At 46.8% G+C, this 24,352-nt stretch overlaps 1 protein-coding gene and 1 non-coding gene across 8 annotated transcripts; both read right to left on the bottom strand.

Moving 5' to 3' along the window:
- Positions 1-346: 346 nt before the first annotated feature.
- CHD4 (chromodomain helicase DNA binding protein 4) lies at positions 347-22,353 on the bottom strand. 7 transcript variants are annotated; one of them, XM_062594248.1, is made up of 40 exons: positions 22,261-22,353; positions 21,008-21,171; positions 18,869-18,996; positions 18,455-18,646; positions 17,933-18,051; positions 17,253-17,494; positions 17,046-17,173; positions 16,782-16,917; positions 16,377-16,558; positions 16,003-16,242; positions 14,942-15,145; positions 14,642-14,847; positions 14,217-14,348; positions 13,814-13,910; positions 13,216-13,407; positions 12,918-13,118; positions 11,747-11,884; positions 9,584-9,705; positions 9,240-9,413; positions 8,777-8,918; positions 8,167-8,298; positions 7,941-8,058; positions 7,601-7,725; positions 7,069-7,306; positions 6,728-6,900; positions 6,380-6,560; positions 6,194-6,304; positions 5,933-6,039; positions 5,703-5,836; positions 5,059-5,203; positions 4,685-4,850; positions 4,189-4,298; positions 3,771-3,906; positions 3,454-3,531; positions 3,204-3,341; positions 3,003-3,111; positions 2,538-2,670; positions 1,325-1,520; positions 1,047-1,222; positions 347-911 (listed from the first exon to the last, which is right to left on the bottom strand). In XM_062594248.1, exons 2-40 carry the CDS (start codon positions 21,102-21,104, stop codon positions 894-896), a joined length of 5,796 nt encoding a protein of 1,931 aa, XP_062450232.1. In that variant the 5' UTR covers positions 21,105-21,171; positions 22,261-22,353; the 3' UTR covers positions 347-893. The 7 variants fall into 7 exon arrangements, with proteins under 7 accessions (XP_062450232.1, XP_062450241.1, XP_062450247.1 ...); XM_062594257.1 differs by having other exon boundaries at positions 5,933-6,021; XM_062594263.1 differs by having other exon boundaries at positions 5,933-6,018.
- Positions 4,517-4,656, bottom strand: LOC134135792 (small Cajal body-specific RNA 11). Its single transcript, XR_009957377.1, has one exon. It is a non-coding gene; the product is annotated as a small Cajal body-specific RNA 11 (non-coding RNA).
- Positions 22,354-24,352: the final 1,999 nt, after the last annotated feature.

Here is a 24,352-nt window from a genome sequence, read left to right as displayed (position 1 = left end):
GCGGCTCGGCCCGGCCCCGGGTGTGCGTGGGGGGGGGGGGGGCGGAGCCGCCGCAGCCGCGGGGAAGCGGCCCCGTCTCCAGCTTCACCGGAGGTTTTACAGGCTGAACGCTACAGTCTCGGGTAAGGTCAAAGAGCGTTCAGGGAAGGCTTAGGAATCGGAACCTGTCAAAGCAGCGATCAGGCAGCAGCGGAAGGGCTTAGCGCATACCCAAGCAGCCAGAGGACACCAGAGCAGGCAGCCCTGGGCCAAGGGTCGCTCTTGTCCCAGAGAAAGGCTGGGAAGGGCACCCAGGTATATCTACCTTGCTGACAGTCCCTGAGAAAGCTAAAGCAGGGCACTAAAATAAAATACAAGGAAACTTTATTTTTCAGTTTTATCAAGATTTTCCTGTGGTTTTTTTTGTTTTTTTTTTTTTTTTTGTTTTTTTTTGTTGTTGTTGTTGTCTTCAAGCTGCTTATTAGTGGACAAGTCCAGTCAGTTTTTGTATTAAAAAGGATCTTGATGGAGGTAGCTTTGTCTCTGTCCTGGCTTTTGCTTGGTCTCGCCTGTGCACTCATCTCAGTAAACAAACTCAAAATAAAATTAAAAACAAAAACTGGAATTCCAGGCCGAGGTACGAGCAACGCAGCCAGGTTCTCCGTGTAACAGACATGGCGCTGTGGCCTCCAGTCACTATATACAGAGTCCATCATACATCCCCCTCTCTCCTAAGCACACTCCTTGCTCCAACGGCTGGCTGCAGAGGAAGGAGTTTCTTCTCCCAGAGACCTGTACAGCAGTTTCCATAGAGGGAAACAGCACCCAGTCAGGAATGTCAGGCAGAGGGGTAGAGTGTGAAGGGGTGGGTCACTTCAACTTGGCCAAAAGGTCAACAGCACTGGGCCAGGGACTCATTGCTGCTGGGCCACCTGCAAGGCAAGGCAACACTACCTGAGACAAAATACTGGTCAATACATCCTAGCTCACCAGGGCAGCTTCCCAAAGAGTCCCCACGTAACAGCCAAGCCAGGCAGGGCTGCTCACTGACCAGAGAGAGTACATACTTGCTGGGGAGGCGGTGGTGGAGGGGGCTCACTGCTGCGGTTGGCCAAACGGCTTAGGATGTTTCGCTCAGACATCTGGAGGCGCACTGCCACAGGTGGGATACGGGCAATGGTGGCAGGCAAACGAGTCACATCTGCCTTCATATCACTCAAAAGCTCCTCCAGCTGCTTCAGAACTGGAAGACAAAGAGGCTTGGGTTCAGAAGGGAACTCTGCCTGGGGAAAAGGCCAAAGGGGACAGTGATGCTAACAAATATCCACCCTTGCTTAACAGTCACCTTTGTGCAGCACAGCATTGGCTGGTTTATTCCCAGCCATCGACTCCTTGGATAGGTGCTGGTGGCTCTCAGCCAGGCATTCCACCTCCGCAAAACGAGTATTCAGAGCCATAGAAGGGTGAGATGGGTCTTCTGACATGTTCAGATAGGCAGCTCGTCGCAGCTGCTCCTCAATCACCAATGCTTGCTCCAGGAGCTGCAATAGAGGGTAAATAAAAGTCTTTCAGCAACTACCTGAAAAGCAGCCTATTTGCACCCCACTTGGCTCTTCCTGCCCCAGCTTCCCCATCCTCATGAGAAGAGATTATACAGCTGAACCTCACTTCACAGGCTTATGCTTATTGTGGATAAAGGCTAGATATTACAAAACAATTTAAAACTCCATTTAGCTAAGCCAGGTACACAAGAAAACCAGGGCATATCCTAGCCAATTTAACAGGAAAAAAATATTGTAGGATTCCTACTCCTCTGCTAGCATGGCTCAGATTCTTAAAGGCTTTTAAAAACACTCCCCCAAAAGCTTTTTAATCTGTCTGTGCAGAGCAATGGAAGTGGAGCTTTCTTTTTGAACTTGAGAGAGAAGTATCCTGAACTACTTACAGGAAGAGTCTTAAAAACACACTTAAACATATCAGATAGCGACATTTAAAGAAATGACTGCACTTTTCAGACTCTGCACTGAAAAGATGGCGCAAAACAGGTAAGCCAAACTATACTGAATCTCAGGGCAAAACACTGATTCAGAATTTCATGAGTTGGTCTTGAATCACTTTCAGAATGAAACTACAGTCACTCATAAGTACTTCACGCAAAGACTGAAGGCAGCCCTTTCACAAATCCAGGGTTATAAAATGTTTTCAAGTTCTACTTAGGCATCCTGAGTCTGTTTGCAGTACACCAAGCAGAAGCTGTGGTGAAAACGGCTACTAACACCTTTGGAATGCCAGCTGTTGAAGAAACATTTGGGGAGAGTGTGCTCAACTAAGCTCCCCAACACTGCTCCTAGAGTAAAGGGCTCCTATCACAAAGCTACTACATGAGCCTAACAAATACTGTTCTTTTTAGCCACCAATACGAGAGACATTGCAAAAGCCTTCATCTTCGGAAAAAAAAAAAAAAAAAATCAGAACACCAAGCTCAACAGGACGGCTTGTCTTGCTTTTAGAGGTCTAGCTGGCTGAAAGACACTGTCATGCTGAATGGAGATCCTTACCTTAAACCTCCTTGCCAAGAACTTATTCTTTATTTCCAGGAAATTGCCCCTGTTCATCTCACCCTTGAAAGGTTCATTGAGGATGGCGTAACGTGGATCGTTCTGAATATCTTGCCAACGGGCATAGCCATGACTGAAATGGGATGAGCTCAGGCAAACAAAGGCAGTGAGAATAAGGGAATAAACAGCCCAGGCAGACACATTTCAAGAGGGGGCCGGGAAAGGAGGTGAGGGGGCAGGGAAAGGAGGTACAGAAACAGGGGGGAAAGGGCAAAGGAAACGTAATAACAACATCATGCTCACAGAGTCTTAACTATGCTGACAAGAACCCCCTGCCTCCCACCAAGGCAGGATTCTTGTGAGAGAAGATAAGACACTCTCTCACTTAAGGGGCAAATAGTTTGCCTTTTAGCAACAGTTTATACTGAAGAAGGGGAGAACGCTTGTTTGTCAGTGTAAGGATACTTGATAATCCCAGCAAGGAGCCAGTAGTCATGACGCCGATGCCAGATCTCATAGGTCTTCTTTGTAACAGTTGCAGCCCGCTCTTCGTTCTGCCACAAGGAGTGTAGTTCTGGAAAGGCAAGAGACACAAGTATTAAGTTATTATTTCACCAAGACAAGTAGAGGCAGGTAAATAACTTTAAGCATATACAGGTCTCTTACCAGTAAAGCCACCATCAGCTATGTTAAACATGAAGCGCTGCTTTACTGCCTTCTTGTGCCTTTCATCTACCGTCTCTTTCAGCATCTCCCCATTCTGAAGCATCACCACATCTCTCTTGTCATCATCCTTTTTCTCTTCTGTACAGACAGGAAATAATTAGGAAGAATATAGTACATTCCACAGCAAGTTGGACCCACAAGGAATCCTTGCTGGAGAGGGAATAAAGAGAATGGAATCATCATAGCTCACCCTTTTCATCCAGAGTGATTATAGGAGGTTCAAGGGGTGGCTCAACAGACGTTCTGTCTTCCACTTTCTCCACATCAGCTGCAGAAGAGAAGGGGAATATGAGATGTAGCTGGCAAGTCCAAGAACTCAGTATGTGGAACCTAATACTGTTTCCCTGCTTCCTTGTTCAAAGCCTTGAAATGGTCCCCGTGATTATCTACACAGCCCCCTTCTTTAGGGTAAGGTATTGAGGCAGGAAAGACTTTACTTGAGGAAGATACTACTAGAGATTTATTTATTCTAATTGCTGTTAACGGTCTTAGCCTTCCTAGAGATACCTTTGCTCTCCACTTCCATTGGCTCATCTGGTCTTTCCTTCACCTCTGGTTCCTCTCCTTTTTTTTCATCTGCCTCTGCAGAGTTCACAGGAGATTTTGCTTCCTGTGATGGTGTCTCCACAGACTGAGCACACTGCTTAAGACATAAATCAATGAGAAGAGATGCAAAGCAGCATATGGTCAAAGTCAGGGAATTTTATCAGCACTATCAACAGAAGACAGTCAAAGCAGTTTAGAAAACATCTTATAAAGCAGAGAGGGGAAGATGCACAGAACTGTCAGGCATCTTCTAATGATCTTGAGAGTTAGCTTTCAGTGTTTTCCCAGACAGAACTCTGTTCTGCCCCAGAAGCTGAATGACACAGAGTAGAGCAAGAAGAAACTTGCTCATGAAGCAAGCAAGCAACTGAGCACTCACCTCCATAGGAACCTCTGTTTCAGTAGAAGAGGCATTGAGCTCTTTCTCTGGTTCAGATGACTCTCCTTGCTCCTTGGTGCTGGCTCCTTCTTCTACCTTTATTCCCTCTTCTTTGTATTCCCCACCCCAGAGCAGCACAGCAGACAGAAGGAGAGAATCAATCAGTAAGGGCTTCCCCTCATTGTAACCAAGCACACATCTCCTTCACTGCCAGTGACTAGGCCCATCCAAATGGGATCAACATCACTCAGGAGTGATCACCCCTTTCCTGCCCAGCACAAATGCAGGGCTTCTATTCTTACTGATGTCAGCTCATCCAAGGGAAGCTAGTGTCCTCTCTTGCCTTTAAGGGCATGCACATGTCTTTGGCAGCCCTCCTAACATGAGAGGTCAGTTGATCTGCGTCCACCCCCAGACCCCCCACCACAGCTCTGGTGAGGGGGAACAGCTGGGATGAGGTCAGGACGCAGGACTGTGCAAAGGGGAAAGCTCTCACCAGTTGGAGGGACAGGAGCAGGTGTATTTGGCTGTGTATCCCCTGGTGTCGAAGGGGTTGGCGTTTTGGGAGACGGCGAGCTTGGCTGCGAAAGTTTCTTGTTCTCCTCTATCTCTGCCAGTTCAGGCATACTCCAACGTCCATTCACATGCTCAAATTCCTGCACCTGCATAAGAGGGAGAAAAAGATATCATTGGAGGAGTCATATAAAGTTTACCCTCAAACTAGGCAGAACAGCCACTCCACAAACACAAACTAGGCAGAAAAGCCACATGACAAAGAAATAGACAAGGAAGAATAACTCACTAGCTCAGCACATCAGCAACCAGAGGTAGTATGGAGAGGAAAGGATGCATTGCTCTGCAGGCACTAACCTTTTTGCGTATGAGTGACATGACACCAATGCGGGTAAGGACATGCTGTCGAGAAAGACCTTCCCGTGGGACTCCATCTGCAAAGGTCTCTGCACCATCAGCTCCAGGTTCACATAGATGGCGCATGAACAATGACACATAGGCCCTGGAGAAGTAGGAGACATGCAATTAGACTAGAAACCAGATTAGACTGAAGATATGCAAGATCAAACACTTTTCAATATACAGTAAAGGAAAAATCACCCCGAGACTCCCAACCCACACAAGTTCTGGGGTTTCAAGCGCATTCAGGAGAGAATTTCCATACAGAATTCCTACAGGAGCATATCTGTTAGCTTAGGATTTTGAGCCAGAAACAAATGTGAGCCAAGAAAGGATTTGGGTAGGACACTGTTACATGCTTGCCTGGCAAGGCTATATTCTTCTCCAGGCAGTTGCTTTTAGTGACTCGTAAATTCAGCCCAAAAAGAACTAGGAACAATCCCCTATTTCTTCCCAGGTTGAACTTCATCTCCCCCGCACAAGATCAACTGCTGTGACGACGAGCTGCAGTCCCTCAGAAAGGCCAGAAAAAGCCCAAATCTCATCCTTCCTTTCTGGGGCTAGATGTTGCCCACCTTCCTCCCCATCTAATGCAGACTCACTTGAACTCTTTCTCCGACTTGCCACGGAGGTCTCGAACAAGCCACTGAGTGGTGAAGGCATCCTGAGGTGGCATTCCATAGCGCATGATAGCATTAAGGAAGGCTTTTCGCTGGCGGGCATTGAAACCCAGGACCTAATTGATATTGATAAGATCAACAGATATTGAAAGAGCCCTATATGCTTGTATAGAAGAAATTGGGATTTAAGGAACTATCTGGAGGCTACTTACCTCAATGTTCCCTCCCACGCGAGCAAGCAAGGGAGGCAAAGGCTTGTCCTTATCATTTCTCAGGCCTTTGCGGCTAGGCCGACGAGCTGCTGAAGAGAGAAACGCAGCTAAGGAAGAGAGACAATGCACAGCATATTGTTGTGTGAATATTTCCCTTGCAGAAAAACAATATAAAGTGTACCAAGCAACAAAATCAAAGTTCCAGCTGTTCCTACACCCAGAAAAAAATGATCCAGGAACTCTGGCTTCACCAGAACTTACCTTCAGACCTCTCATCAAAGTCCTCATCTCCTTCTTCAGAAGCAACTGAATAATCTGACTGGTTATCTGACTGGTCATCCTGCCAGTCTGAAAGAAAAACAGCACGTGAGCCTGAGACGCTACTCCGTAACTCTCCCTGCAACACATATATCCACCTCTGTTCCCCAGGATTCTGTGCATTTGTACCTCTGTCCTCCTGTGAGCCATCATTGTAGTTCACCTGCTTGCGAATACGTTTGCCCTTGCCCAGATTCCTTGCCAGATCTTCTTGTTGCTGCTCATAATGGTGACGCAGCAGTTTTTCCCAGTAATCAGGGTCAACCGACTCCTCCTGCTTAATGATTTCCCGTTCAACCTCCTCTTCCTCCTGTCATAGAGGGGCAATAAATTCAGAGCCCTGTGCTCCAAACCCCAAGCCCTTAGAGCAGATACATGGCTACTTGCTGTCCTTACAAGCATGAGAGTCCTAGTTGCTTCTGTTTAACTGATCCTACATTACTGATCAGAAGATACTGACATCCACCTCATACTCACCCCCATTTCTTCTTCACGAACCACATACTGTGCCACTTTGAAAGAGCTGAGATATTCATTCATGCCCTGAAGTTCTGTGTCTTCTGTTTCATCCTGGTTTCTGTCTAACAGACGCTCAATTGCTTTGTCATCATAGTGGATGACACTGCTGTCTTCACCTTCTTTGTTATCCCCTGAAAGAGAAGCACAGACACAGTTGTTGCATGTAGCTCATAAGGACAAGAAAAGAGAATATCACTCCAGACCTCTCTGTAGAGCTACAGTCAGCACTTCCTATTGCCATTTGCTAAATAATGAGCCAGCTCTCCCAACCTACTCCAGTTCTACTCCCAGGCACTCACCCCCCTCGGTAGCCTCATCCTTGAAGAGTTCTTCAGTGCCAAATTTGAGGATGTCATCAAGTTCCTGTTTGGACATGGAGCCTGTCTTTGAGCCCAACCCTGGCCTCACTACTAAATGCGTTAGCATCATTTTCTTTTTGGCCACTTGAGTGATACGCTCCTCCACTGAGGCCCTTGTCACAAAGCGGTATATCATCACTTTCTTGTTCTGTCCAATTCTATGTGCACGACTGAAAGCCTAGAAAAGAGAATACATTCTCAAAATAGTGTCGAGCCACAAACAGTAATCTGCTATAACCCATCTGTTTAAAGAGACACCCTTACCAGTTGCCTTCATATTTGCTCTTAACATTAGCATTAGCAAATGCCAGGCCCTAGAAGAACCCACTCTCTTTCATTTCTACCCATCTGCAACTGCTCTAATTTTCTGTTTCTGAAGTGTTAGTCTCTCATATATTCCTCTTCTCCTACCGATGATTTTACTTCCCTTCTTCCTCAGTCTCACTTAGTAAGTGGTCTCATTCACACTCACCTGAATGTCATTGTGGGGATTCCAGTCTGAATCATAGATAATCACGGTGTCTGCTGTAGCCAAGTTAATACCAAGACCCCCAGCTCGAGTTGAAAGCAAAAAGCAGAACTGCTGAGCACCAGGAGCTTGGATAAAAGGAAAGAACAAAAGTAATCAAGGGAGAGCACATTATTCAAGTGTGAGTTCTTTTTTGCTCCATCATGTTATGCGAGGGGAATTACTAGTAGTTTAAAATTCCAGGGCAACAGTGGAAGACTTGGATAATAACCAACAATCCCATGCTCATCACTAAGTACATACATAGCAGTTTATTTTGTGCAGAAAGCAAGAGACTTCATACCATTGAAGCGATCAATGGCCTCCTGACGCATGTTGCCTGTGATTCCTCCATCAATTCGCTCATATTTGTACCCTTCATGTTCCAGAAAGTCTTCCAGAAGGTCCAACATTTTAGTCATCTGAATATCAAAAAACCCAACAACAATAGCGAGAAGAGCAAGGAAATGCCATATGGATAGCCTCCTTTTTCAAAAATGGAATTGCCATCCTTAGTTTTTCCCACATACCTGTGAGAATATGAGCACCCTGTGACCTCCTTCCTTAAGATTCTTTAACATCTTCTGGAGCAGCAACAGCTTTCCAGATGCTCGAATAAGAGCACTACCATCATACATGCCATTTGGCATTTTTGGAGCTTCCTGAAAAAGAGGAGAGAAGGAATGAAGGAAAAATCCCAGCTCCCCCAAAAAACAGCTTGAAGGGACATGGCTCGTTATTAGTCCCGAGCTGTGTTCATCAGATGCTGCCTTATGTCTGGCCATTTAACTTAGCAGAACTGCCATGTGTAGCACTAATATGAAACACCACTGCTACCCTACGCCTCTGTCCTAGCTTGACTCCCAGATTCCATTACTCAGTCCCTGCTCCACTGTCTTCACCATCCTGCAGTAAATCACAAGATAATTCCTACCTGTCATACACAGAGACTAGAAAAGAAAAGGCCTTCCAGCACATCAGGTCTACATAAAGACATATGGGGGGTGGGGAGGGGAAGAAGGGAAAGATACAAGCACAAAGAGGGGAAGGGGAATCCTTCCAAAGCTAGGATAATTGGCTGCCTGATATCATCTAGCAGAGGATTTCCATACAGAGAATGAGTCAAGTGACAGAACATACCATAGCAGCCACAGGAAAGAGGTAGGGGTGGTTACAACACTTCTTCAGATCCATAACAACATTGAGCAAGGAGACTTGGTTACCACCACCACGTGCGTTCAGTGCCTCAAAGTTTCTTGTCAAAATGTATTTATAATATTTCCTGAAAAGAAGGAATGCAACTCAGACACCCTCATGAGAATGTGCAGCATACTCTTTTTGCCAGCCTCTGCACAGTTCCTGACATTACCTGCCAACTACCTAGGCTCTATCAGCAGCAATCACTATCCTTTTATCCCTTACATGAGCACACAGGATTATAGGATACTCCCTCTACTATAATGGCAGCAGGAAATCTTGCTCCTATCCAGTACGTAGAAAGCCCTACAGTAAGGATAAGCAGCTGCCCAAGAATCCTCTTTGAAACTGCAGAGTAGAGCAACAGTAGTTGAACAGCAGGTGCTCTCTCCATCCTCACACTCACTTCTGCATGGGGCTCAGCTCCACTCTGACAATGAGTTCAGTCTTAGATGGCATATTCTTGAAAACATCAGCTTTGAGGCGCCTCAGCATGTGTGGGCCCAGCATGTCATGCAGCTTCTTTATCTGATCTTCCTTGGCAATATCTGCGAACTCTTCTAGGAAGCCCTCCAAGTTACTGCAGAGAAAGAGAAACAGTTAGCAAAAGCCACAAAGGAAAAAAGAGGAAAACCAAAATGAAACAACAACCCCCAGCTCCCACCCCCACCCCACTGCCACACACACAGAAAGGGACAGGAGCGACAAGATAGAGACAGGCTTGGCCTGAAGTTGCACTGCAAGACATACTGGAATCTCTCTGGCGTCAGGAAGTTCAGTAGGTGGAACAGTTCTTCCAGGTTGTTCTGCAGAGGAGTTCCTGTAAGCAACAGCTTATGCTGGAGGGAGTAGCCATTCAGCACACGGAAAAACTGGGAAGTGTAGAGCAGGGAAAGAACAGAGAAAAACATGTCAAGGGCTCATAAGTAATAATCCTAGAAAGAAGGATTTCTCTTAGAGAAAAAAAAAAAAAAAAAAAAAGAAAAGAAAGAAAGAAATCCACTAAACTAGGGTTCAATTTAGACCACATCAGCTATCTCAAGTAAGAGTTCCAAGTAGTTCACATTCCAGTCAGGATCACTAGCCTCTCATTCACACCACTGTTCTGCATAGCTAAAACATCTCTGCAGCAAATCCAATAAGTCATCAGGTGCTGGCAGATTTCCTTCAGTCTTTTTAGTTACAAACTATTTCACACCAGTGGTCATTTCTGGATTAGTATATTATGCCCCCCCCCCCCCCAATAAATTAACATTCTACATTCCTGCAACTTCTCTGCCACGAGACTTCTAGAAATAGCTAAGTCACTCATCCTATTCATATCAATCCTAGCGGTGTCCTGGAGTTCTGAACAGGCAGGGGGTTTAAACAAAAACAAAAAAAATAAAAACAAAAAACAAAACGAAACAAAAAAAAAACAACACTAAGTATTTGCCGAAATACCTTTAAGGTAATTTGGGCTGGTTGTCGCAACAGCCAAGTGATTCCAGACAGTTGAGTATTTAACTGTTTGCCTGCTCTAAGAAGTACAAATGCAACACGTTTTCAAGCGTAATGACAATAAAGTAGTTTATTTGTAAACTTGGGCATTTCTCTGCTTATTTAACATGATACAATATCTAACTTCATGAGAGTAGCTTGTGTTAGATGGCAAACAAAAACCAAGGAACCGACCATCGCTAGTGTTTTGGTTATCACAGTAGGAAGGATCCTTGTAGTAGCTCCCACAGGGATTTATTCTTCTACATAATTAAATTCAGTAACATTCTCATCTTTGAATGAAATATTGAAGTTACTGATCATATCTGCAAAACCACATTTTGGTAGGATGAGTAGGTAATAACCATATAATCTGTCAAGAAATAGCTGATCTGTCTCGCAGCCAAACACCTAAAGCTATCCTTATAAGACAGGAAACTGTTCTAGAGACAGGCATATTTAAATGGTCTTAGTGGACAACTAATTATAAGTCTAATCATAGCAAAATCTTGAACATTTAGTATCACTATTCACACCTATGAATTGAAAGATAAGCATTCATTAGTATGTCCAATAATGAAAAAAAAAGCAAAATTGGACTTCAAGCACAGCTGATGTCTAGGGAACATGCCTCACAGATCTGAAAAAAGTAAATCCACCTAAAGAAACAAAACCACCACCAAAACAAAAACCCACCAAACTCCCCAAAAAGCCAAGAGATAGCTTTGCTTTGTACAATCTTCATGAACCTATAAAAATTATTTTTCCAGTAACACTTCTTTTTAGTGCAGTAAGCACTGGAACTCAGCTGAAATCAGATAAATCAATACCAGAATTAAAGCACAAGAATTTAGGGAAGGCCTGTATTAAGACTGTACAGTCTACTCCATTGAATTCAAAGCAGCTTAGTTAAGGTGCATCCTCATAAATGCAGCTATATGGCTTTCAGCATCTACCCAAGTGTTTTTGGGCCACCTCTGGCTAGCTCTCCTGTTTCTGTTAGACATAATTAACACTGCTACACAGCTAGACAAATGCAGACAGGAAGCCTACTCTGGAAGCAGGATAATTGCGTTCCTGTCACTTGTTTTATGCTCAGTGTGGTAAACATTTCCAGAACTGAGGTGGTGCAGATATAAGATCTGCCTCCAGAAAACCAGTTCATATCCAAGAGCAACAAAACAGCCAGGCTTCTGTTTCCCAGTATATGCCAATTGCCTGTTCACCCAGAGGGAAAGCCGTTTCAATCAATAAGATACATTACATGGGAAGTTGTTACCACTGACATCAAATTGACTTTTGAACAAGAAGCTAGGAGCTGGTAGACAAAATTCTGTTTCCAAACAGCTACATAATCTTCTGCATAATATGTCCCTGTTCCCCTCTGTGAGGCAAGTCACGCCTATAGACCTTACCATCCTTGCTTTCCTGTACCTTAGACTGGTTGTTCTTCAGTCTGTGAGCTTCATCCACAATGAGACAGGCCCAGTCAATAGAACCCAGTATGGCCATATCAATTGTGATCAGTTCATAGGAGGTGAGAAGTACATGGAACTTCACAGCTGCCTCCTTCTACACAGAAAGGGGACAAACATGGTAACAGGATAAGAGAAAGCCCCAGGACAAAGCAGACGCAGAGTTTCTTGTCAAGTTTTTGCGATCAGTTATGGTCAAGCAGCATACCCAAAACTCACGTTCACACCACCAGCTTCCCGTCACAAAACTACAGCTGCTACCAAAACCATTCTAGCTTTTTAATACCCCACTACTCACACATGTAAGTCTCCTTATCTCCCTCAGTATCTGCTTTCTGAACAGTTGTCAGATCTCCTAACAAAAAGGCTTACAAATAAGCAGTGAATGGAGTCATGTCAGGGGAATGGTATTTGGAGAAGAACAGCTCAAAAAGCTAAGACTCTAAAAACTAACTAGATTAATCACAGAATTTCAATTTACTGTCAGTGGTTAATGCAGTTCTCAATTTCAAGGAAACCAAGGAGTCCTACCTAACTGCCTCAGAGGAACTACCCCCTTCCCCTCCTCCCCTGCCCACCATGTTGTTTGCAGACTGGCTGTAAGATGTAGATTTAGTGTAAACAGAGGATTCAAAGTTACTAGCAAGACTGAAGTTCTGTAAAAACCAGCCACCTATCAGGCTGTTACATCCTGTCTGGACATAAGAAGCAATTTTTCATCTGTCCAGCTGTGGTCTCACTGTCAGCCATTTCTTCATACAAGGAGCTAAAAGTCAAATTCATGCAGACTGACAATTCTGACATTGACTTAGACCTGTACAAAATGATACACAACTTCAGAGAGTAAGTAGAAGCAAGAAAGGGGCTTGCCTAAGGTCAACATTGCCTTAGTCATCATAGCCTCCTGCCCGCCTGCCGGTACTTAATTGTTATAGACTGTTAGAAGCATTTATAACAGTCTAGAACACGAGTCTAAACACCCACTAGCCATTAGTAAGCAGTTACTTCCTCGTGGAAGCTGTTCATTATAATCAGCTCCCAGGGCCTTTGGAATATTTGAACCTTAACTCCTAAAAGCCATGCAGTGCATTCCTTTCAATTCACACTTGCGTTACAGCAGAGTTCTGTACCTTCATTCTAGATGCCTTTTTGCCTCCACGTATAGCATTATCCTCAAAGGTAAATTCATTCTCACGGATGATGGCCCGGCTGTCTTTGTCTCCCACGTAAGTCACTACATACATATCTGGGGCCCACATCTCAAATTCTCGTTCCCAGTTGATGATTGTGGAGAGTGGGGCACTCACCAAAAAAGGTCCCTTTGAGTGGCCCTATAAATAGAGCCATTAAGAGCATTAGTGGAATGCATCCACTGGACACAGGCAGTGTTCCCCTCAGGACAGACCTCGCAGCATGTTTGCCTCTCACCTCTTTGTATAGGGAATATAGGAACACAGCTGTTTGCACAGTCTTTCCCAGACCCATTTCATCAGCCAAGATTGTATCTGTGCCCTGGGCCCAAGAGAAGCGCAGCCAGTTCAGTCCTTCTAGTTGGTAGGGATGTAAGGTTCCCCCTGTTACATCGAGGTACTCTGGTTGCCTGTCATACTTCACTGTAGGCTACAGCAAAGAGAAGGAAGAGTTGAAATCCTTAGCTAGCTACCAGGACTCCTTTTCCAGTCATCCACATATTCCCCAGTGCAAGTGAGACTCCATGGAAGAGGACCAGATTAGTACCCAGAGCCTAACCCCCAATGGCACCCCTCTGAAAAAGCTTTTGTTAATCCTCTTTCAGTGAGAGCTAGCCAGTCTTAGTCAAAGGACAAGGTGGGCCTTCATCTGAAAGCTCCATAACCCATTTCCTCTTTGGGCCAGGAAGGAATTCAAAACCTTATACTCTTCACCCTTCAGTCCCATCATTCATTCGAGACACCAGCCAGTACCACTACCAGAACTATCTATTTTCCCCTTCCCAAAATAAACAGCTATGTATCAGATGGCTCCTAAGGAGGGAACAGTAACTTACATCCACCGTGGGAGTATCAGGGGGCCTTTCCAGTTTCCGCATCTTCACTTTCTTTAATTTCTTACCAGGTCTGCCCTCTTCACCTCTCATCAGCTCCCTATGCAGAGACAGTCCCCAAAGTGTTCAAGCTTAACAACTTTTGTGAAAGACCACGGGAAAACTATCGCACAAAATAGGAGAGCAATTACTCAACTCAAGATATTTTCAATAAAATACGTCCATAACCTTTACGAACTGTTATGGATGCACTAAAATCTCTGCCCAAAGGGATAAGGAGTCAGCAATAAGATGCTTCCTGACTATCTCTGTGTATTAATCCAGCCAATGCTGGGGACTGACAACATGATCCAAATAGTTGTTCTTGAGGTACAGAAATAATACAACCTCTAGATTCTTATCTTACCTATGATTCCAGTAGGCTTGCTTGTAGAGGTCATAATCCTGGATATCCACATCCTCACTTTCCCAGGATGCCTGGTCATAGGGTAGGTCTCTCCACTTAATCAAATAATGGACATTCCCCTTTTTATCCACACTGAGGGAGAAAGCATTAAGTCTTAAGTATATTGCGAGAGAAAACCAGCATACATTCAACCCACTCAGATGGGAGAGAAGAATATCTTTATGAAGCAGCAGAAACAGCAAGAACAAGAACAATAATGTCTGTCATGCAAACAAATGAACCAGAGCTCCCATTTCTATCCTTATTCATATAGCAAAAATTAGCTTATTCAGTCTACTCTAACAGTACTTTATGTTTTTGTTAAAACTTTTGCATCAAAATACCTAATCATTTGTAAGAGCAAGAATCTTTGCTCCCTCCCCTACCTATGATTGAGGATCCTGTGGATCATCATCCACTCAGGTTTGATCCCATATCGATAGAAGCGCTCCTCCATCTCAGCATATTTGGGGTCCTTGTTTTTTCTCTTTCGGCTTTTCTCCTCCTCCCCTCCAAAGTCCCCCGAGGGTGGCTCATCCATATCATTCTTGCGCTGGTAGTTTCGGAACATGACCTGACAGTGCAGCTCCAGCTGGAGTCAGGACAAAGACAGTGATGTTAAATATCTCTCCCCAAATATCCACAGAAATAACTATCCACCCCTATGATTTTAGCCTCCAACTCACCTGCAACTCTGACACCCAAGAGCAGTGCCAATAGGACATGCCTTGCCATTTGACAAAGAACTGTCTTTCAGGCCGACCCTCGAGAGGCTTAGGGGGAGGAGCATTAGGGTCTGAATCAGGTGGACGTGGTGGTGGGGGGCCAACTGGGGGCTGGCCCCATTTCCAGATCAAGATCTTCTGCACCTTTCCTTTCAAAGGTGGGCACTGGAAAATTAGATAGATCTCGTTGCAGACTGCAAATATTCCACTCTTCAGCACTTAGATGCTGGAGAGACAGACAGACAAACACACACACACACTATGGAGATGGAATTTCCTTTTTGAAACTCTTGGACTTGGAACCTTTCATCCTCTTATCTTTAGTACTTTTCTGAACTTTCTACAGTTTGCCGTCTTCTAGAACTACCAAACCCCAAGCTGGATCCAGTATCTCATTTTAGTGGTCTCCCCAAGACCACACTGATTCAGAAATTCTACCTGAAACACAGAAATTGCTAGGCTTGATGAGCCCAGCAGTCCATCCAACCAAATCTTCAATGGAAGTCTGTACAGAAAAATATTTTGCTGTAGACACACCCCAAAGCAGCTTGTATTTTGTTCATTATCACAGAAATCCATGTTACCTATGAAAGCATCTAATACCATTTATAATACTTCTTCAATGACATCCTTCAACAGTATGAAGATCTTCCCAACTGGCTACTAAGAAAAGGTTTTGCATGTTAAGGGTCTGTAGCTCTGAAAACTTTTTGGTTCATTATTAGATAAAATATTTTAAATGCTGAATTTGCTTGCAACCTATTCGTACATACATACAGGGGAAATTTAATGAGACCCAATGCCTGTAATTTTGTTCTTTCTGCTTTCTAGAGAAAGAGCAACCAAGCTACAGGGCACCATCCAGCCCTGAAAAGAAGGCTTTAAATGAACTATGACAAAAACATAAGAGGAAAAATAATCATCTCTGAGAACCAAGCATCTCTGGAAAAAGGAGACAATCCAAAGGGAATAGATCCACCCTCTCTTGTGGCAACAGGAGGATGGTACTAGCAAAAACTCACAGTGCAGCGAGGACACAGCCACTCCCCATTGGGAATCTCTGGCAACGGGGGATTCAGACAGTGGATGTGGTAGGATGAAGGACAGGCATCACAGCACAGAAGCTCTCCTCCATCCTTGCAGACTCGACAGAACTCCATATGGTGGTCATCCTCTTCTTCAGCATCCCCCACAACATCCTCCAGGATCTCCTCACCTTCAGAGTTATCCTCCTTTGCTTCCCACTGAATGCCCTCTTTTTCCTATAGCAGCATCAATTCAGAAAACCAAAGTAACACGTTCATGATTATTTCATGACCGCAAAAGAGCAAATCCAAATTACTTGACTATCCTCCTCCACAATCTCTTGCACAGTTCGGGGGAATTCAGTACTCACACAGTGTGGGCAGCTCCATTTGCCCTCTGGGGCTTTCTCCATGTCTGGATCCAGGCAAACCATATGGTAGGCACGAGGGCAGGTATCACACAATATAATTTCTCCTCCCTGCTGGCAAACCTCGCAGTAGTCCTGGTGATCAGTCTCATAGCCATCCACAGCCACTGTGGAGTCATCTTCACCTGCACAGGGTGGTGAGGAGTTACAATAGTACAGGCCACAACTAGCAGTTTCTTACAGCAAGGGAGGGTACTCTCAGCACCAACAACCTATGCAGTAATAGAGGGATCCAGAATCCAAAATCTCAAGTATGCTGCTAGTGTCTAAATGCTACAAAGATCATCATCTTATCTATCTGCACACTTATCTGTGCTTTTGTCTCCAACAGACAACACGCATCAATACCTTTCTTTTTCTTTTTCCCAGCTTTGAGTTTTTTGCGACTGCGGCTACTGCGGCTTGTAGATCCATCTGAAACAGAGTAGCTGTTGATACTGGCATCATCAAAGTCAGATTCCACATCCAGATCATCATCTTCACTCTGAGGTAAGTAAGAAGAAAGTTAAGTGATTTAGGGATGCATGCTGCAGACAGCAAGCAGATACAGACCCTGACATTTCTAATGTCAGCACCTTCTTTTCAGAAGGAGAAAGATGGAGCATCACTTACTGACGATCTTTTACGCTTAGAACCAAATCCTCCCAGTTTGATTTTCAAAGGTGCCACCTTCTTTGTTTTAGGTTTCTTCATGTCAGGAATACGAGGACTAGCCTTTGGCTTCCGCCGGGCATTGGGTCCTGGGAATAAAGAAGCCTGCAAGTGAGGATTGCTGCCTGGCTTCCTCTCTACCACCCTGTCAGATTTTTTTCATCTCACCTTTGCCCTCCTTTGTCTTGGCTTTTCTGAGTGGCACATCTACAGGCGGTTGCGGCAGAACAGCATCCACATTGGTCACCATGCTTTCCACTACTGCAACAGCGGCAGCTGCTGCAGCTGCCACAGATGCACCTGAACTTCCTTTGAAGGGGTTGTTTGTGCTGAACTCCCTCCATTTGGCTCCCAACACCATCATCATCTTCGACACAGCTATTTTAGGGTTCTTGGCTGCAATAAGCGGCCTGCATGCAGTTAAGGAAGGAAGGGTTACCCGCATGAAGTCTAGGTAATTCTTCCTCTCTTCAGCCTCCCCATCCCCAGCAGCACACCTTTCTCTCCCAAACTACATTCACTGGTTGTTGAGATCAGAGATTACAAAGGAATCTCTCCACTCCCATCCTTCAAACAGTATGGAAGCAAATGCTCTGGGGCTTGAAAAGCAAAATGGAATTTAGCATGTTAGGGAAAAAAGGGGCCTGGGAGCAAGGACTTCTGTGTCATTTCAATCACTGAAAACTGAAGCAACAGTAAAAACTGATCCAAATTTCTTCTGTTTTTGCTCTAGGGAAGGAACTAGCATCTCTAATGTGCCTTAAGATTCTAAAAGCAAGGAATACAGTCCTTGTCCTATCTCTTTTCTGCTCCAGAGTCCTTCCGAGCACTAAAAGCTTGTAGTTTACCTGACAAACTGGCTGAAAGCTTTGTAGTTGGTGAGAGTGCGATAATCCTCCTCTGTGAAGATATGATCAATATCCTCCATGCCCCAGTCCTCCAGGAGCTGAGCAGATGACTTGGGCTCCTGTACAAAGAGAATCACAGTAGCTCTGTGACAAAGCACATATTGCAGGCAATAGCAAAACATCCATACATCTTCAGACGACTCAACAGACCGGAACTGGGTATTCTTCTTCTTTCACCTATCACTGGCAGAGACCACAGAGCATCAGTGGACATGAGAAAAGTCTATAGATCCAGTATACATTCCAGATATGTTTAGGGAGGAGAGGGAAAAAAAAACATAAGGCAGGAAAACAGTCAAGATAAGCCAGCTTTGGGGGGGGGGGGGGAGAGAACCAAACACATACACACACACAGAACATCCCTTGCATTTGTGATAGCACACAGAGCTAAGTACAATGATCACACAAATCAGATGCGTAAGAATGAGGGGCAAGCACTCAGTCAGCAGGTCAGTGTCTCACCTTGGAGTCATCATCCTCTTCTTCCTCCTCTTCCTCCTCCTTGCGTTTGGCTTTGTTTTTCTTTTCCTTCTTGGGCCCTAATTTCTTCTTTTTCTTTTTCCCAGGAGTATAATCACTGCCCTCACTGTCAGAGCGCAACACCTCCTCTTCTTCTTCCACAAACTCATTCCCCTCACCAGAGCTGTCACCCAGCTGGGGAGGGAGGGAGGGAGGGAGGGAGGGAGAAAGAAGATCAGACAGCTGTGAGAAGATACCCTGGATAAGAATTGCACATTTCCACTCCCCCCACCCACACTTTCTGCTAGCTCTAGGGAATCCATAAGAAAGGACTGCTGCCACAGGCCGAACAAAAGTAGACCCTCTCACCCACACTTCCAGATTTCAGAGCATGATCTAAGGCATTCTTTTCCTCACCTCCTTCTTCTGACGCTTGCTGAGCTTGGGCACTTTAGGTTCCTTTAGTTTCTTGGGCTTCTTCTTCTTCTTTATCTTAAGTGTTTCAGCCTCTGACAGAAGCTCTTCTTCTGGCTCTTCTTCAGGCTCTGAAGGGGAAGAGGTGACATGTCACATTAAGATCCCATCTGTGCACTACAGCATAGCCAACTTCTCACGGACATCAGTTGATTTGTCTGTTCCTTGCTACATACTTACAAACATAGAGGTGTTTAATGCTGTTTACCCATTTACTATCCATAAAAGATACTATTTAGACATATGATAAGGTACCTCTGTATATGCCTTCCCTCATTTCCTACTATATTCCTTCTCCAAGCAGAGTTGCACTTAATTTAGGGACCAGAAGTTTGCTCTAATCTAGCACGAGAAGAAAAGAGCATAGAGTAGATGGCCACATCTAAAGGACCCAGTAGTCAAAACAAGAAGTAGCCCAGTTAGCACAGGGAAGGGAGGATGGACAGACAGCATGCAATTCCTTTTTGGTATATAAAAATAGAAGTGAAAAAACATTTGTGAGAATCCATCTAGGACACTGTTTCAGTCCACGGGTTTCCAAAAACCCCTCACTTATCTAGCCACTGCAGCAGTACAAATGGCCCTACTGTGGCATACAAGATACAGGACAGCAAGCCACTACTCGTCCTTCTCCTGACACAGGTAAGTTGCTACTCATTCAGATACAGATTTGACAACCCTTCCCCCTCCAAACAGCTAGCAAGCTCACTCCCTAGTCACAAAAATGCATGCCAGTTCCCACTACCACCGCACATTTCCATCTGTGTGGCTTCCGTCATTCCCTGCAGCCTGAGGGGCAGTCAGACAGCTCTTTCCTTTGTGGCAGGCTCTGAGAAGAGCCCGGCCATTGGCCCTCCCCCGCCACCCCGCCCATCACACACAGCCAGAGTCACTCCTTCTCCCTCCAAGGGAAAATGGCCTCCTGACCATAGGAGCTGGGCAGAGTGAAGGAAGCCACAGGTTGTAGTTAAAGCAGTCAGAGATGAAATGAAACGGCAGAGAGAGTGCTCACAATTTGGGGGTATTCTATCCCTGACACGTTCCCCACTGACTAACACCTCTTCATTCACACCATCCTGCAACATCTACCCAATTTCTTCATTAATCCCATATCTTTCCCCTCCAGCAAGTTCCAGTTTAGAGCCTCTCACGTCCCATCCTTTTCTATATTTTGCCTAGGGCTCTTAAATCTGCAAGAACTTAAAAATATTTTTTCCCCTCCCCAAAATTTCCCTTACAAGGCTTACTGATAGCCCCTAACAAATAAAATTCTAGAGATGTCAGAAAAGCTCTAAAGTCAAAACTCATAAAAGAAAAAAAATCTTTCCAGTTTCAGCACTTTCTCATATAATACTACAACCTTACATAAAGCCTTGATAAGAAAGTCAAACTTGTCTTACTCTCCAGGACATCCACATATGTACTACTGCTTTCTATGACAAAGCACAAAATGCAGGTCTAAGTCTACAGAACAAGCCAGCAACAACATCAAAAACAAAAGTACCCAGAACTCTAACCCAAGTCTCTATGTTGATGATAAGGATGCAAGAAAAAAGCTAGATACGAAGACTGTAAGAAAAGCAAAGGTGAGCAAGCAGCACAGAGCAAGACCAAAAGAAACCTCAATAATTGGGTGTGGTGAAGAAAAAGTGGGTCACACAACAGCCCAGGGCAGTTTGCTCTGGACGTCAGCAGGTCTCAGTTCCCAGATGAAAGAAAGCCAGACTCCCTGCACTTTTACATACTGCCCCTCTCCTCCCTCCCCATTCATGAAATATGAAACTTGCAAGCATTTTGGTGCCCTGTCAGAATCCGCTCCTCTGCTCCACCCCCTTATACCTCCTCAAAGCACAGGCCCCTGACAGACTGCAATGGCTTGGAACAAAGTCAGCTCCACCTGACTAAAAGCCATGAGCCTCGCATTTTGAGGTAACCCTATGACTTGCATATCAAAATCAAAAGACATATACAGGACTCCTAGTAAAGTACAAACTCCCCTGCACATCATCTTCACGTATCTCTCATATTCAGCATGAAAACTGCATTTTCACAATCTTGCACACACATGACCTGGCTCTGTACCTTGATGTTGAGAGATAGTGTTGTTCAACAGAATTTCCATGTCATCATCATCACTGCCCCCTGAGCATGGGGATGGAGATCCAATGCCCGATGCCATGTCCCCCAAATCGGTGGGAGCCCGGGCTTATACAAGGTGTCTTCCCGCCAGTCAAGCCACTACTTCACTGAAAAGAAAAAAAAAGAAAGTTATAGTGCACCTGAACTCTGGTTTCCCAAGCAATAGTGCTAACAAGAGCATCTGTGAGAAAGCTTAGACAGCAGCTTTACCAGATTTGGAGCCTACAGATAACAAAAACACTGGCAGCAGGTATCAGCTTAAGAGTTGTGATGAAGTATGCTCAGAAGATACTAGATATTAAACTGAGCCAGCAATTCATCCCTTGCAAAGAAGCCAAAACAGCTGTCTTAGGGGAAATTTTCCTGTCCCCTGCAATCAGATGCCAGACTAGAATGAGTACCCACGGTTATTTCTACTTTGGACTGGGAGAAGGAGAGGCAGGAAGGGGAGGCAGATTTTCCAGAGAAGACCTTGAATCAGGGCGCTGTCAGTGAGCCGTCACAGTCAGCACGGCGGTCGGGGCTCAGCCCGGGATCGGTACGGCGGACAGCGGCGGACCAAGTGATGCCGGGAGTCCCGAACTCGCCTGCACAAACTTGGCGCGCCAGCCGCGGGTTGAGCCGCCGCGGCCAGAGAGGCAAGCGAGCAGCAGCCGCCTCCTCCTCCTCGGGCCCCTGCAGCCCACGGGCACTGCGGAGATCTCGCGCCGCGGGGACGCGCACAAAAGGCAGGACAGGCTCGGCGGTGCCGGCAGCCCCGCTCCGCTGCCCGCCAGTCCCGCGCCCCCGCCCGGAGCAGAGCAGAGCCGCGCGGCGCAGGGCGGGGGTGGTGGGGGGGGGGGGGGGCAGCGCCGCGGCGGGGCACGGTCGCCGGGCGCGGGGCGGGGCCGGGGAAGTCCAGCTCGCATGCGGCGAGGGGCCGTCTCTCCCCAGGGACGGGCGTCGGGCCGGGAGCCGAGCGGCTGCCACCGGCCGAGGCACCGGGGAGCGGCGGGGAGGCTGCTCGCCGGTGCTGTGTCGGGGGAAGGGAGGGTAAAGTGTCCTGCGGTCGCCCAAGCAGGGGGACAGCGCGGCCAGAGGGAGCTATGGCTAGGGGCCCACGGAGCGCCTGACGGGAAGAGGCACCCCCAGCCAGAGACACCCACTCAGAGGTGGTAGGAAGCTCTACCCGCCCTCATCCTCTCCCGGCTCCTCACCCAGCTCGAGACCCCAGCTCCGCTCGCTCACCGCCGCCGCTGAAGGGAAAATGGCTCCGGCCCCGGCACCGCCTCTTAAAGGGGAAAAAACCCAGCCAGGCCCCGCCCCCTGCCGCCTCCATCCCATAATATGCACTAGGACCCGGCAACAGGCCCCACCCCCGTCTCCCTGGCAACCCCCCAACTGAAACATCCCATAATATTCGCCCTCCCCTCAGAACTTCCCACTCACTGCCCGGCCCGGCATCCCATAATAACAACCCCTCCCAGCAGGAACATCCCATAATACAACCCTCCCTCCGAGAAACATCCCATAATACTCCCCATACTCTAACCCCTTCACTCAGGCATCCCATAATACTCGCCCCTACCAGCCCCCCACACGCGCCCCCTCGCCCCACACCCCGCTGCCCAGCCTGCCATCCCATAATAGACTCGTCCCTTGGCCTGCCCCCCCCCACGCCGCAATAACCCCCAGCACATCCCATAATAATCATACCCCAGGCGCACATCCCATAATAGTCACCCCCTCCACCACCACCACCCCCCCCCGCTCAGGCAGGCATCCCATAATAGTCGCCGGGAGCCACCGTCCAGCCAAACATCCCATAATACTCCCAGCCACCCTCCCCACCTCCCGCAGGGCTCCGCCGCGCCGCCGCCCCCAGCCCACCCTCGGCCCGCGCGGCGCCCCCGCCCCGCCCCGCCAGCCGCGCGCGGGGGCCTTTCCTGCCGCGGGGCCCCGGCCCCTCCGCGCAGCCCCTAACGGTCCCGGGGCAGCGGGCCAGCCGCGCCGCCGTAGCGCTCTGGCACTGCCACCCGGCGATGCAGGCTCTAGGGCCCCACGGCGGGCACCGTCCTTCTCCTCGGAGGCCACTGCTGAAGCAGACACCGGGCCCTGGCGCTGGCTGAGGCTGCCCCGGCAGGCGCCCCGCAGCCTTTGCCGGTGCTGGGCAGCAGCCCAAGCCAGGCATCGCCGTCCAGGGGAGCCATGGCCGTACTCAGGCTGCCCGCGCCAACCCTGATCGCCCCGCTGACCGCCCCTCCGAGCTCGCCCCTCGCCACGCACTGGCACCTCTGCCTCTCCTTGCGCTGCCAGCCTCCCTGCAGCAGGGTTTACCCGTCTGATGCACCGCTCCATAGTGCTCAGGAGGTCCATCCGATGCCCACGCCTGGCTGACCTGGTCATCCCCTCTTTCTATAGACTGAGGCAGGTAATCCGAGAGAGAGAGACGTGGTGCTTGTATCACATTTTTGCCTCCTCTTCACATGTGTGCCAGAATCGGGCCCATGGTGCCCCATATATCGGGCTGGCACTCTCCACTGCATCACGTGTACCCACAGTATGGCAGGTCCCTTCGTGGTACCCATCGGCTGTCTGCTGCGCTCTACAGCGCAGTCACTAGCCACCATCAGCAGCATGCATGTCAATCTCACGGTGACTCCCGTCACCTCCTGACCACACGTACAGGCCTCTGACACAATGCATCTGCCTATCATAAACGCCAGTACCTATAAAACTATCCCTACCCCAGCGATTCAGAGAAAACCTCCAATACATTCTATTCCCCTCTCCTGCTCCAGATGTAGCTATTTCATAGCACCATACACTGCTCCCTGCTATTGCCCCCCCCCACCAGCAAACAAATTATCATGTTATATTGACATGAACAGTTCATAAAAATAAATATATTCCAATTATATACATGCAACAATATCATTAATATCTCATTATACAAAACCACATCCCATAGTATTACCTATCCCCAATTTAGCATCGTTACAACACTATTAATAAAGGCAGATGCACTGTACTGTCCATTTCACCCAATAAATATACAGGTGTCAAAGATGACACTCATCCCTCTTCAGATACAAACATTCTGCATTGCCATCCCACTTCTTCTGGCACACATGCACATTTCACACAGTGGCACTGGCCCACTGCTGTAAAACACAGATTCATGAAATACTAGTGGAGGCCTTACTGCTAACAGCCATCCTGTAACGTGATTTATACTTTGTCATGCAAATCATACCAAAAGTATGTCTCTACATACACCTTATACATAGATATTCCATAATGCTATCC

This window comes from Rhea pennata, chromosome 1 (assembly GCF_028389875.1).
Source record: "Rhea pennata isolate bPtePen1 chromosome 1, bPtePen1.pri, whole genome shotgun sequence".
In the NCBI taxonomy this organism is placed as follows: Eukaryota; Metazoa; Chordata; class Aves; order Rheiformes; family Rheidae; genus Rhea; species Rhea pennata.
The sequence above is the reverse complement of the archived record's forward strand: the minus strand, read 5'-3'. Positions and strand labels throughout refer to the sequence as shown.